The following is a 14,539-nucleotide window of genomic DNA, read 5'->3' as shown; positions in this document are numbered from 1 at the left end:
ACTGTTTATTTGAGTTATTAGCATAAAACCTTTTGGGATTCAATGGTGATACCTTACATTTTTAAATATGTAGCTTGTTCTTTGTCAATTTCCCCAGAGAAATTCACATCTTGCACATAATTCCACGGTTGAGTTCAAACTTACTAAAATATCCATAGGTCCCAGCATGATAGTCTGTTCTGTCTCTGCTAGCAAAGACACAGAAAGTTCCTGTTTCCACAAAGCCCTGGTAAGATAGATAACAATGCTGGCTGTGTTTTCTTTGTATATGTTTCTAACCTACACATAACAATTCAAATAGGTTTATAAAAAATTCAGGTAATCATTTATTTTACCCTATCTTGGCATTCATATAATAACAGTTTGTAGCTATATATTGCAATAATTCCTCTCAGACAGAGTTGAAACTCATAAAATTTTAGATTTAATAAAAGATAGATGAAAATAACATGAAATGGTTAATTAAAACATATTAGAAGATATTTATTAGCATAAAGGAAATTTTTGATAAAATTGTCGGAAAACCTTAACAGAGAAAGGAATATTGCTACTATTTAATTTTTAACCTAGTGTCGATAATAATGTTTAACCTGTTTCTGGGATCTAGTTACTCTCCTGTACTGAGCTCAATCATCTAATGCTTTCAAACTTTTATATCAACTAAATCCTCTCATTCATTCTCTAAAACCCATGACTCTTACTGTATCTCTAATCACAGCTTATAAATTTGTATATTTATCTAAATTCTCCGGCTTTCAAAATACCCCCACACCTCTTACAGCCTACTTTAGTCACACTCTATCTCTGTCTTTGCCTTAAGCACTAAGTTTCTGAAAATGGAACAAACTACAGCACCACCACAATTTCTCCATCCGTTCCCTAACCCACCCCAAATGATTGTGAGTTGCGGTGAGGTTTATAATTTCACGTTAAAACTGTCTTTCTCAAAGTCAACAACTACTCTGAACTCCCTTTGAATGTTTCAATGCTGACTAGAGTTGGCTGCTCAAGCAGTTCCCACTGTTATACGCAGGAGGATATCAGGATCTCATTCTTACGCTTCTCAGAACCACTCAGACTCTCCTAATCTTCCACAATACTCTGTCTGCATCATTTTCTTTTAATAATACTTGGCTGTTCACCCATTCTGTGAAATTAAAAATATTATTCTTAGAAATCTATGTCTAGAGAGTCATACCTGAAGGTCCATTCCAAACACATGGACATCTTTAAGTAGGCTTATCTTTTTCACTTTAAACTTGACATATTAAAAATAAATTTGTGCTTGTTTTCCTGTATTCTAGTGACTTTCCACATTGAAACATTCCTATTTTTGCATTCCTAGAAATGACTATTTATTCACATAATCTGGTGAAACTTAAAATCTATGAATATAAAAATAAATATATAAATGAGCATTTATGTGAATATATTTACTTGGTTTAACAGTAAAAAAAATTCTATTCTAAATGTCTCTAATTATAATTGCTAGAGTAATTAATTTTAGTTATCTAGGCAACAGAATTTATTTCCTAGAGTCTTTTTTTCTAATCAGAAAATTGTCTAATTGCTTTTTTATAACAATACAATGTGCTACTTCTTAGGATGTGAGCACTGTAAAGGCAAACACTACAAATGCAAGACAACAGGGAATTCCAAAGCAACTTCACATCGAAATTACCAACCTTCTTGTTGACTGGCATTCCTGGCTTAGAGTCTGCTCATGGCTGGATCTCCATCCCCTTCTGTTGTCTTTATGCCACCGCCCTCTCTGGCAACAGCATGATCCTCTTTATCATTGTGACCCAGCATACTCTGCATGAACCTATGTACTATTTCCTCTCCATGCTCTCTGCCACTGACCTGGGTTTGACTATTTCTACAATGTCAACCACCTTGAGAATCCTGTGGTTTCATGCAAATGAAATCAGTCTAGATTTATGCATTGTTCAGATGTTTTTTCTCCATGGATTCACATTTATAGAGTCTGGGGTGCTGGTAGCTATGGCTTTTGATCGTTATGTAGCTATCTGCAACCCTCTTAGATATACCATGATTCTTACTAATTCTAGAATCGTTCAGATGGGTTTCCTAGTGATAATGCGCACTCTATTATTAATAGTTCCACTACTTTTGCTCCTTAAGCCTGTCTCTTTCTGTAAAAGGAATACCCTCTCCCATTCCTACTGTTACCATCCAGATGTGATTAAGTTAGCATGTTCAGACACTCGAGCCAATAGCATCTGTGGACTAGTTGATCTCATTCTGACCACAGGGGTAGATACTCCATGCATTGTCTTGTCTTATATACTGATCATTCGCTCTGTCCTCACTATTGCCTCCTCTGAAGAACGACATAAGGCTTTCAGCACGTGTGTGTCCCACGTTGGAGCAGTTGCTGTTTTCTACATCCCAATGTTTAGCCTGTCTCTGGTGCATCGCTATGGTCGGTCAGCGCCCAAAGTAGTCCATGCAATGATGGCCAATGTTTACCTTCTATTACCCCCTGTGCTCAACCCCATCATCTATAGTGTGAAAACAAAACAAATCAGAAAGGCTATTCTTAGTTTGCTCTTTGGAAAATGAACACAGAGTACTCTTAACATTTGAAAATACTGGTGTGATTTTCATGCTCCAAAAGCAAATATGGTTGGAGATTCCCCATTCAATGTTGGGGTTTTCAAGATTTTAAGTTATTTAGCAAGGTTTAATGAATATTTAGATATTTTCTGTTTAAAATATACTGTGCTATGCTTTTCAAGAGTTTTACAGTCTAATCAGGGAAGTTTAAGTAGTAATGATAAAGAAATAAAATTATTGCTAAAAAGTAACTGACATTTCCTGATTATTTTGCGCAAGGTTTTCTCAAATGACTCATAAGGCATATTTCACCTTTCCTTCAAAACAGTACAACAAAATGTGTACCTATTTATAATACAATTAAAATATGCACTGATGATTGCATGAAGGTATAGAGATGTTCAGGTCATACATCTAACATGGATCAGAGGTAATAGTTTGATGTGTGATTCCCACATCCTAGACACCATGGTCTGTGGTGCATTCTCTGCAAATGTTCCCATGAGAGATACTCCATCGCAAGAAGTAAATGTGCATCACCATTAATCCACGCCTCAGCTTTTATATATTTCATAGCTTTTTCAAACCTATTTAGCTTATTATATTCATAGAAAAGATACAATATAAATGATAAGAATAAATGGTTTATACAAGTAATAGTCAAAAGAAAGCTTTGAGAATTAGGGATATTTATTTCTGTATTTGATAAATGAAGTACAACTCTGGGTCTAGAAGAAACCATCCAGTAAAATGCAAGGAATCTTAGAGTAGAGGTTCTTGCTTTGTTACTTAATGGTTCATTAAAGTTTTATAATAGTTTATATAATGAACAATGGTTCATTAAGCATTTAATATAATACATACATATTATTGTCGTCAAATTGAAGCAAAATCAACATATTCATATTACTATGTTTTTTCCTTTGCATGGAGTAATAGAAATTAAAGGATTAATAAACATACATTCTTCTGTTCAATAAACATAAACATGGTCAATAATTACAATAATGCATCTAATGGTATTATGTCTGATAACAGTGGTACTCTATCCAGTTTTCCTTGCAATCTGAAATTTAAAGATTTCCAAAGACACATCAAGAAGGTATATTGGACACAATTTTATAGAAGACTATAACTGTTATGTGTACAATATTCATGAGGAAATATAAATTTTAAAATCACAAGCCTTATCTGAAATAGTTCTTGAGATAAAGAAAACAGAGAATTTTTTCTGAAATTAGTGGATTTAAACTGTTTTTCTTTAATAATTTTATTTATTTACATTCTAGTCATCCTCCCTCCCACAGTTCTTCATCCATTCCTCCTCCCCACTTGTCTCTGAGGGGGTGCTACCTCCCACCAGACCTCCCCCTTCCCTGGGGCCTCAAGTCTTTCTAGGATTAGGCTCATCTTCTCCAACTGAGGCCAGGCCAGGTGGTCCTCTGCTACATATGTTCTGGGACCTTGGACCAGCCCTTGTATGCTCTCTGGTTGATGGTTCAGTCTCTGAGAACTCCCTGGGGTCCAGGTTAGTTGAGACTGCTGGTCTTCCTATGGAGTCATCCTCTTCTTCAGCTTCTTCAATCCTTCCCCTAACCATAGGAGTCCCCAACTTCAATTCAATGGTTGGGTGTAAGTATCTGCATGTTTCTCAGTCAGCTGCTGGTAGGGCCTCTCAGGGAACAGCCATGTTAGACTCCTGTCTGTAAGCACATCATAGCATTAGTGATAGTGTCAGGCCTTGGTACCCCTTGCATGAGATGGATCCCAAGTTGAGCCAGTCATTGAACTGCCTTTCCTTCAGTCTCTTCTCCATTTTGTCCCTCTAGTTCTTTTAGACAAGAACAATTCTGGGTCAGAAATTTTGTCTATGGGTTGGTAACCCCACCAATCCAGGGACAAAGGTAAGTCTCTGCCCAAATACTCACACCAGCTGGGACACCAACAGAGCTCAGCTGACTTGGGACCTGCCTGCCTCCCGAGCTCTGTCAACTGTTTTTATGTTAAATGCCCACTATTATTCTTTTATGCATACACTATTCTAAAATTGTAGCTAAACAAAAAGTAGAAAGCTTTACTCTTATGAAACCCACAGAAGACAAGTGAAAAATCTTAGAGGAGGAGCTGGTAAATGCAACAGAGCAGAAACTGGCTGTTATCTTAGGGCATCCACATAGAACAATGAAAATAAATCCACTGTTTTTTAAAAACAAATAAACTCAAAATTGATAAAAAAAATATAAAATCTGAAGGGTTGAAACTAATAGAGGAAAATACAGAAAAAAAATACATCAAGATAGAGGCATAAACTGTTCTGGAAAAGACAGCACTGGTGTGGGATGTATTCCTAAATATTAACAAACATGATCACATGAAGTTAAAGAGCTCCTGCACAGCAAGCTAAATAATTGCTAGAGTGTTGAGACAGTAAAAATATTACAAACTACACACCACACAGGGACTGATAAGCAGAATATAGGAATATTATTCCTATATTAAAATATTAAACAAATATTTGCAAATATAGAGCAAATATTAAACATTCCTCTAAAATTATAATTACCTAATGAGGTAAACAGGCATCTCTCAAAATAAACACAAATGTCACATTAATGTCAGCCAGTGTTCTGTATCCTTAGCCATCAGAGAAACACAAATGAAAACTGGCATCAGACTCCTCTTCTGCCAGTCAGATGGTGACCAATAAAAGAAGCAAATATTAGTTAGTATCTCAACTTAAGGTCCATGCCACAAGAGGGGACCCATACCTGACATTGTCTGGATAGCCAGGAACCAGAGGAAGGACAGCCCTGAAATGCAGGATAGAACATGACTGGCAAAGAAAAAAAAACTCAATAATATGCGGCCATACGCAAGGATTGTTACTTAGCCTAATTGTCATCAGAGAGACATCATGCAGGAAGTGATGGGAACAGATCCAGAAACCCACAGCAAACATTAGGCTGATGCAGGGGAACCACAAAAAAAAGGGTGCAGGAGGATTGTAGGACACAGAGGGACTGAGGACACTGGAAAACATGACCCACCAAATCAACTAAACAAGACTCATAGGGACTTACAGAGACTGAAGTGACAAACATGGACCCTATGTTGCTCTGAGCTAGGTCCTCTGCATATACATCATAGTTGTGTACTTTGATGTTCTTCTGAGACTCCTAACAGCAGAAGTGGATGGTGTCTCATGCTTTTGCCTGCTCGTGGGGCTTTTTATCTCTTACTAGGGTGCCACTTGCCAGCTCTAGCCTTGATATGAGGGTTTGTGACTAGTCTTATTGCAACTTGTTAAGCCGTGTTTGGTTGATATCCTTGGAGGTCTTTTTTTTTTTAATTGAGGAAGTAGATCTATGAAAGAGAGCGGAGGGACATTGGGAGGAAAGGGCTGAGGGAAAACTAGGGCCCAGATGTAATGTATGAGAAAAAAAATTTAAAGGAATATTGGGAAGGGAACCTTTATGCAACACTAGGACAACTGCAACATACTATAAACATGTTTACAAGGCTGTGTTTATTGCTGCATTATTCACTGTATCTAAAATTTGGAACAAGCTTAGATGTCCATCAACTAATTAACTGATAAAACAATGTATATAGTCATAGAATTTTATTCTGCTACAAAGAAAAATGGAGCTCTGACATTTGCAGGAAAATCAAAGGCTTAGAGATCATTATTTTAAGTAAGTCAGATTCAGAAACATAAATAACGTGTTTTCTCTCATAGGCAGAACCTAGATTTAAATTCGTATATGGGGAAGGATCATGAAAATAGAAAGATGACCATGAGAGAAGAGAACAAGAACTTCATGGGCTGAAGAAGGCTAGAAGTATAAGGCAATTATTACTCAAGCCTAGGGGTTCAAAAATAACAGGGTACTAACTCCAAGTAACAACAGAAGAATAGGGAGGAGTCCATAGGGCATAGGAACTAGAGCATCTTGTGTCACTGCAGCACATGGCTTACATATAAGCTTCCCAGTAGGACTTATATGCCACAGCAATATATATGCATATGCAAAATAAAGAGAAATGGATTCCAATTCTCCAGGCTTTACTTAATTTCCAGTGTATATTCAATGTATATTCCAATGTATATTCATAGACACACATTCTATGTATCTTTGAAGGTTTGTCTTCTTTCTTTAAACAATCAGAGCCTCGGCTGACATGTATTCAAAATGATGGGAAAGATGCTTAGTACTCCTGTTTGTGTTCAACATATTGCTTCTGAATCAGTTATCCCAAGAGTGACAATGACTTTTCAAGCTGCAGTGTATTTGTGAGCTTTTCCTGGTGTTTAAGCTTTCTGTTGTTTTCTACTACTTGAATAAAAAGCTTAAGGTTTCCACAGGAAAGTTGTCTGTCTGGTCTATGTCTGACCCCATTTTGCTCATCCTTGCTTTCTAGAATTCAGTCATATGAACTATATTTTAGATTTTGCCTTTTACACACACACCCCTCTGCCATTCTCTCACCCTATTTTTATGTCCTATTTATGCCTCAGATCCATACACAAACTAAGATTAAATGAAGTTAATGTGAGTGTTTTCTTCACTATATACCAAGTGCTAAAAAATGGGAGTGCTTAGGAAACATTTGATATGTTTACTAAATTAAAATAAATGCTTTCATTAAAAACAAAAAGTGAATTAAGGCCAGAAATATGACAGATGCTCAGAAAGGCAATTATAATTATCTCAAAAAGTACTGAGCAAATATTAAGGATTCAGATTTTCTTGTTTTGGTTCTTCCTGTTTCTTTCTGAGTTCTTAAAGGGAATGAGAAAATGATGTAATTAGTTTCAATTTTAAAGAAATAAATTACATTTAAAATATGCAAGATTTTGTATGAATATTCACTTCTTTCTGTTTGCTCTAACAAGTTTTCTAATACAAAGAAATGAATGAGATCACAAATGAAGAGTATTGATGTAAAGTGCACAAATGCCCCATGTGTCAGGTTGAGCTAAATCTTCACTGTACCAACTTTTTCCTCACTTTTGTGACATTTCCAAAGCAAGAAAGTGCTGTGTAAAATATGTGCTGTGATATCCTTTTAATGAGCTGACACCCAGCTCTATCAGGCTTGTGATGAGTTATAGAGATACCTGGGAATTCATCTGGAAAGAGCCATTTATGTGGTACCTTGAGCTTGCCAAAAGAGCTGATGCTTGAGATTTTTCTCCCCATCAAGTATCTCAGAAAGCAAGTGCAGCTACTTGAATATTTGTATTACATCTCTAAGTTTTTGTGTGTCTGCTTCTCTTATTGCTGATAGTTTATGTGAAGACAAGTCACCTCTCTCAGTGATATCCAGTAAAAGAGTAGGCAGGCATAGGAGAGATGTAGGGAAAAGAAACAAGACCATAGGAGATTGTAGGAAGTTGAAAAGGGACAAATTCTATCTTTTTCTGCGCTTTGGGGAATAGAGGAAAGGTAAATGGAATGAGTTTGTAAATATCAAACCGCAAAGCAGCTTTCTAAGAATTTTAAACTAGAACTGAACATTAAGTTATCCCCCTATAATCTAGCCAGAAAAATTAATTTTGTTCATGCAGGCATGATGGAGCACAGTAAGAATAGTAACCAGAGAGAGAGAGAAAGAGGGAGAGAGAGAGAGACAGAGAGAGGGAGAGAGAGAGAGAGAGGGGGGGGGGGAGGGGGGGAAGGGGGAGGGGGGGGAGGGGGGAGGGGGAGGGAGAGGGGGAGGGGGAGGGGGAGGGGGAGGGGGAGGGGGAGGGAGAGGGGAGAGGGAGAGGGAGAGGGAGAGGGAGAGGGAGAGGGAGAGGGAGAGGGAGAGGGAGAGGGAGAGGGAGAGGGAGAGGGAGAGGGAGAGGGAGAGGGAGAGGGAGAGGGAGAGGGAGAGGGAGAGGGAGAGGGAGAGGGAGAGGGAGAGGGAGAGGGAGAGGGAGAGGGAGAGGGAGAGAGAATGAAAGAATGAAAGAAAGAAAGAAAGAAAGAAAGAAAGAAAGAAAGAAAGAAAGAAAGAAAGAAAGAAAGATTATAGGATTATAAAAGGGAATTAAAGCTCACCTCATACACAAAATTTCTAAAAACACATACTTCAGTATCATGATAACTACTATTATAATAAGCATTCAAAGCTTTTCTTTTTATTTCATAGTTAATGAAATGTTACAATTTCAAGCTATAATAGAGATTCAGGCAAAAGAAAACATGTATGCTTCTAGCCTCAAGGAAACAAAAACATCAATAACATTTGAATTTTGATTCTTTGTTAATCTATTTTTAACTAATAGAATTAATATATGTGACTGATGTTTTCTCTTCACTGACTCATGATTTAAAAGACCCAAAAGTTGTTCCACCATGCCTCCAGATCATGTGTTCCATTATGCTCATAGCAGCCTTATTTGTAATAGCCAGAAGTTGTAAACAACCCAGATGCCCCTCAACAGAAGAATGGATACAGAAAACGTTGTTCATTTACACAATGGAATACTAACCTTACAGAGGCTTGATGCTCCAGGGAAGGGGAATGCTGGGGGGTGATGTGGGGATAGGTGGGTGGATGGGCTGGAGTTCATGGGTAGCTAGAGGAGCACCCTCTCAGAAGCAAAGGGAAGTGGAATGGAATGGAAAGGGAGAGGGAACTGGGAAGGGCACAACCTTTGGAATGTAAATAAACAAAATAATTTACGTTTTAAAAAGGCAAGTAGTATGTACTCACTAATAAGTCGCTATTAGCCAAAACAGTACAGTTCTTCATGATAGTGTGAAATGTATCAATCGTCACAATAGTATAGTACATAGTCAGTTTGATAGAAATAGGGTCTTAAACTGTGTAGCTCTAAACAGTTAGTCAAGGTCATTCGCTGTCTTCAAGTCAAAGCCACACATGAAAGGAGTCTTCTGCTGTCCCAGAATGGGCTTCATTTACTTTCCAAACCGTCACCATTTTCTAGAGGCAGTTCATGAAAAAGAGGTCACCTTGGCATATGATGATGATCTGGGACTATTAGTATCCATAACCTCATAGGTGAGGGAAACGTTTAAGTGTCAAGTGTATCAAATCAAGAGGAACATAAAGAGGTGAAACAAAAAAGGGCCAAACAACTAAACCTTCAGACAAAGAAACAGAAAATCTATGGGCTGCTCAAGAGAAGTTCAGTGATGTGCCATTTTTCTTGGTATTTATTACTAATAATTACATTCATTTATATCTCAAATGATATTCCACTTCCTGCTAACCCCTCCACAAACCCCCCATTCCATATGTGCTCTCTCCCCACTCCCCTTTGCCTCTATGAGGGTACTCCCCAACCCACCCATCCTCTCCCATCCCATAACTCTATCACCCCCCTACATTAGGCCATCATACCTCCACAGGACCAAGCGCCTCCCCTCCCACTGATGTCAGGCAAGGCCATCCTCTGCTACATATGTATCTGGAGCCATGGATCCCTCCCTGCACACTCCTTGGTTAGCCATCTAGTCCCTGGGAGCACTAGTTGTTTTAGCCAGCCAACATTGTTCTTCCTATGGGGTTGCAATCCCCCTCCGCTCCTCCAGGCCTTCTTCTAGAGCCCCCACTGGGGTCCCTGAGCTCAGTCTGATTCATGTGCCTCCCTTAATATTTCAAATTCTCAGGATGTGGTGCATGAAAACAGGTCTATGACTTCAGTAACCTTCCCACAGCTTTTCTAATACTTTGAAAGCTTTTGAAACGTGTTCAAAAAAGAGGAAATATTTTGCCAAGGTAGTGCCCAATGCCACTTATAAGTATTCATCATACATCAAAGCACTATTAAAGACATGTAATAAATGTCTTTAAGGCCATGATGAAAATTATAGGAATTAAGTAGACTAAACTGAATATAGAAGTTTACTAAAGGCCAAAACCACCAGGATTATAAAATCACTGATGATAGAAGTAATGAAACAATTTCATAAAAGTAGAGTATGTGCCTTTGTCATGTCATTTGCTCTTTCCTAATGGCCAGCAGAGGCAGAAACAGACACTTTAATAAAACAATTAAAAAATAATCAAGATTAAAAATTTATGTCACTAGGCTAGGAAACAGCAGAATCCTTTATATATAATTTAGATTCTTCATAAAATTCTCATGCTTGTTATATGAAAGAGTTGCTTACTCTGACAATTATTGTTTTAGGAATATCATTTAATATTAAAACTTGGCTAATGACAGAAGATGATATAAACAGTTAGATTTTAAGAACTCCATAATTCTTAATCTGTGACAATTTGCAAGAATTAAAATATACAGAATTAATCACAAAAAGACTCAATAGTAACTTAAAACTGTTTTTGTACTCATTGTCCTAGGATTTGGTAGAAATCAATTATTCAAAATTAATTCCACAAAATTATGTACTTAATGTCCATTATTCATTCACTGAATATTTCTCGGTACCTGCTCCATATAAAAGTTAAAATGCATTTTTCTAATCACCCCTTTCTACACAAACCACATGCAAACCTCATCAGTCCTTCAAATTCAAAGAATGAAGCCAAGTCAATATAATCTGCCTTCCTTGCTTCATGCTGCCAGTTGTCAGTAAGGCACTTCACTATCAGAAGAGTGACTGAACATTGTGCAGACCTTTCTCCTGTCTCTGTTTAAACTTCTTTTTGATTAAAATAATATGTCTTATTTCCCTTTTGGTATGCCATCCTATTTAGCGAACTAAGCCAGATTTATTAGTGTCTCCTTTGACTCATCCCTTCAATCCCTGCAACACAATTCAAACTGATTCTGCCTTACAGAAATAGAACATGTTTGTTTCCACGCTTCACTCATTTTTACCATTTTGGCTTCATTTTTCCATCTCTGCAGACTCTTCTGTTATAAACCCATTTTATCAGAAGCCCATAACTTAATCTATTACTCATTCAGTTTTTATCCATGCAAATACTGAATTGATCTTAAACTGAAATCACACGTTGCAAAAGAAAAATCAACTTCCCAAGGTTTCCTCTGCTCTCTATATCACAAAATACACTTGTGTGGGCAAGGTGTCTGGAAACGCAGGGAGTTTCTCCAGGAGGAAAGTTAGGCACAGCAGCTGTGGCTACAGCGGCTCATTAAAAGCCTTCTCCACGGTTCCTCACGGTGAGGCCTCTATGACACAAGAAAATCCTTGGATTTCAAAATTGGCTTTATTGGCATGATAGATGATGGTTGAATCTAGATGTGCACCCACCCCCTCACCCATCCTCCCACTCCCCACCCCCATCCCCACCCACCTCATATCCCATCCCCCTTCCCCTGATTCTGTAAGGGTGTTTCCCTACTCACCCACCCACTCCTGCCTCCCCACCCTTGAATTCCCCTATTCTGGGGCATCAAGCCTTCACAGGACCAAGGGCTTTCGCTCCCATTGGCTCCCGACAAGGCCATCCTCTGCTACATATGCAGATGAAGCTATGGCTCCCTCCATGTGTACTCCTTGGTTGGTGTTTTAGTCCCTGGGAGCTGAGGGGTTCTAGTTGGTTGATATTACTGTTCTTCCTATGGGGTGATAAACCCCTTCAGCTCCTTTAGTCCTTTCTCTAATTCTTCCATTGTGGACATTGGGGACCCCATGTTCAGTCCAATGATTGGTTGCAAGCATCTGCCTCTGTGTTTGTCAGGCTCTGGCAGAGACTCTCAGGAGACAGCTATTTATTTATTTACATTCCAGCCATTGCCCTGCCACAGTTCTTCTCCCAGTGAAGCAACACCAGGCAATCTTCCACTATATATGTGCTGGGGGCCTTGAACAAGTCCCCGTATGCTGACTGGTTGGTGGCTCAGTCTCTGGGAGCTCCCTAGGGTCTAGGATAATTGAGACTGCTGGTCTTCCTATGGGGTTGTCCTACTCTTCAGCTTCTTCGATCCTTCCCCTAATTCTACCATAGGGATTCCCAACTTTAGTCTGATGGTTGGGTGTAGGTATCTGCCTCTGTCTCAGTCAGTTGCTAGTAGGCCCTCTCGGAGAACAGCCATGCTAGGCTCCTGTCTGTAAGCACATCACAGTGTAGTAGTATCAGGCCTTAGAGCCTCCCCATGAGATGGATTCCAAGTTGGACTGGTCATGGACTGCCTTTCCTTCAGTCTCTTTTCCAATTTGGCCCCTCCAGTTCTTTTGGACACGAACAGTTCTGGGTCAGAAATTTTGACTGTGGGCTAGTAACCTAGTCCCTTCACTTGAGGACCTGTCTATCTGCTGGAGGTGGACTCTTCAAGTTCTTTCTCCCCATTGTTGGGCATTTTGTCTAAGGTCTCCCCCATTGAGTCCTGAAAGTCTTTCATCTCCCAGGTCTCTGGCACATTCTAGAGGGTCCCCCTACCTTCCACCCCCTAAGGCTACATATTTCTATTCATTCTCTTGACCCTCTGGGCTTCTCTTTTGCCCCCCCCCCATACCTGATCCTGTTCCTCTTTTCCCTTCCCTCTCCCCTCTCCCACCCAGATCCCTCCTCTCTCCCTCTGCCTCCTATATTTTCTCCCCCACCCCTCTTCTAAGTGGGATTGAAGCATCCTCACTTCAGTCTTTCTGCTTGTTATATATTTTACTGTCTGTGGTTTGTACCCTGGGTATTCTGTACTTTTTGGCTAATATCCATTTTTTTTTTACATTTTTTGTTTTAATTAATTGTGGGGCGCTGAGCTATGAGAAACAGTCAGGCGCCTGGTCTAACGAGCTTTTGAACCCCAGAGATCCCCTGGGATGGAAGGTGTTCAGCTATGTTCCTGGGCCCCTGGATCTCTCAGCTTCCGCCCTTAACAACCCCTCCCACAGAGAGAGGTCTATGGCCATCGGGTCTCATAGGAATAGTGCCCCAGGCTCTCCCCACCTGCATATGAGGCATCCCCAAAATCTCAGACCAAGCCAATAGAGATTACCTGCTGCTAAAACCTTAACCCACCCCAAACTGTATATATTGAGCTTAATTGAGAAGTAAAGGCTCGCAAGAATCATCCTGTTGTCCGAGAGCTTCTGTCGTGGATCCTCCCCTCTTCGTGGATCCTCCCCTCTTCTACAGTCATAGAGAGCTGTTAACACTAGGCGAGAGCCAGGCAGTGGTGGCACACACCTTTAATCCCAGCACTTGGGAGGCAGAGGCAGGCAGACTTGTGAGTTCGAGGCCAGCCTGGTCTACAGAGTGAGTTCCAGGACAGCCAGGGCTACACAGAAAAACCCTGTCTCAAAAAACCAAAAACCAAAACAAAACAAACAAACAAACAAACAAACAAACAAAAAAAAAACACTAGGCAAGAGATCTACTCTCTTCTTCCCCCCCTCCCAACCTCCACAGACAGCACCTCCCGGCTTAGCAAAGCTGTAACACTTCAGAAGACTCTCCCGAAGTTTATTTTATATGCTAACCACAGTTTCCCCTCCCTCCTCTCTGTCCAGCCCTCCCCCTACCTCCTCTCCCATCCCCCATCCACTCCTCCTCCCTTTCTACTTCAGAAAAGGGCAGGCCTTCCAAGGATATCAACTAGTCTTGAACTATCAAGTTGCATTAAGACTGGGTACATCTCCTACTTAGGCTAGATAAAGCAGCCTAGTCATGGGAAAGGGTACCAAAGGCAGGTAACAGAATCAGAGATAGCTCCTGCTCACACTGTCAGGAGACTCACATGAAGACCAATCTACACGACTGTAACATAAATGCAGAAAGACTAGGTCAGTCTTAAGCATGTTCCCTGGCTGGTGAATCAGTCTCTGTGAACCCAAATGGCCCAAGGTTAGTTGATAATGTAGGTTTTCTTGTGATGTCCTTGACCCATCTGGCTCCTCCCTCTCTTCAGCAAGATTCCCCAACCTCTACTTAATGTTTGCCTATGGGTATCTATATGTGTTTCCACTAGCTGCTGAGTGAAGCCTCTTTGATGACAATTTTGCTAGGCTCCTGTTTGCAAGTATTGCAGAATATAATTACCAGTGTTAAGGGTGGAATTCCTCTCATGGCA

At 39.8% G+C, this 14,539-nt stretch overlaps 1 protein-coding gene across 1 annotated transcript; it reads left to right on the top strand.

The window, feature by feature from the left end:
- The first annotated feature begins 116 nt into the window (after window positions 1-116).
- Or51f1 (olfactory receptor family 51 subfamily F member 1) lies at window positions 117-6,880 on the top strand. Its single transcript, XM_034524157.2, has 2 exons — window positions 117-229; window positions 1,605-6,880. Exon 2 carries the CDS (start codon window positions 1,636-1,638, stop codon window positions 2,584-2,586), a length of 951 nt encoding a protein of 316 aa, XP_034380048.1. The 5' UTR covers window positions 117-229; window positions 1,605-1,635; the 3' UTR covers window positions 2,587-6,880.
- The last annotated feature ends 7,659 nt before the right edge of the window (window positions 6,881-14,539 follow it).

This window comes from Arvicanthis niloticus, chromosome 1 (genome assembly GCF_011762505.2).
Source record: "Arvicanthis niloticus isolate mArvNil1 chromosome 1, mArvNil1.pat.X, whole genome shotgun sequence".
Classification (NCBI taxonomy): domain Eukaryota; kingdom Metazoa; phylum Chordata; class Mammalia; order Rodentia; family Muridae; genus Arvicanthis; species Arvicanthis niloticus.
Note: the sequence above shows the minus strand (reverse complement) of the source record. Positions and strands in the feature narration are given on the sequence as shown.

What these genes read in the sequence shown, in the direction of transcription:
- Or51f1 (XM_034524157.2), top strand. Translation starts at nt 1,636, where the DNA reads ATGCAAGACAACAGGGAATTCCAAAGCAACTTCACATCGAAATTACCA.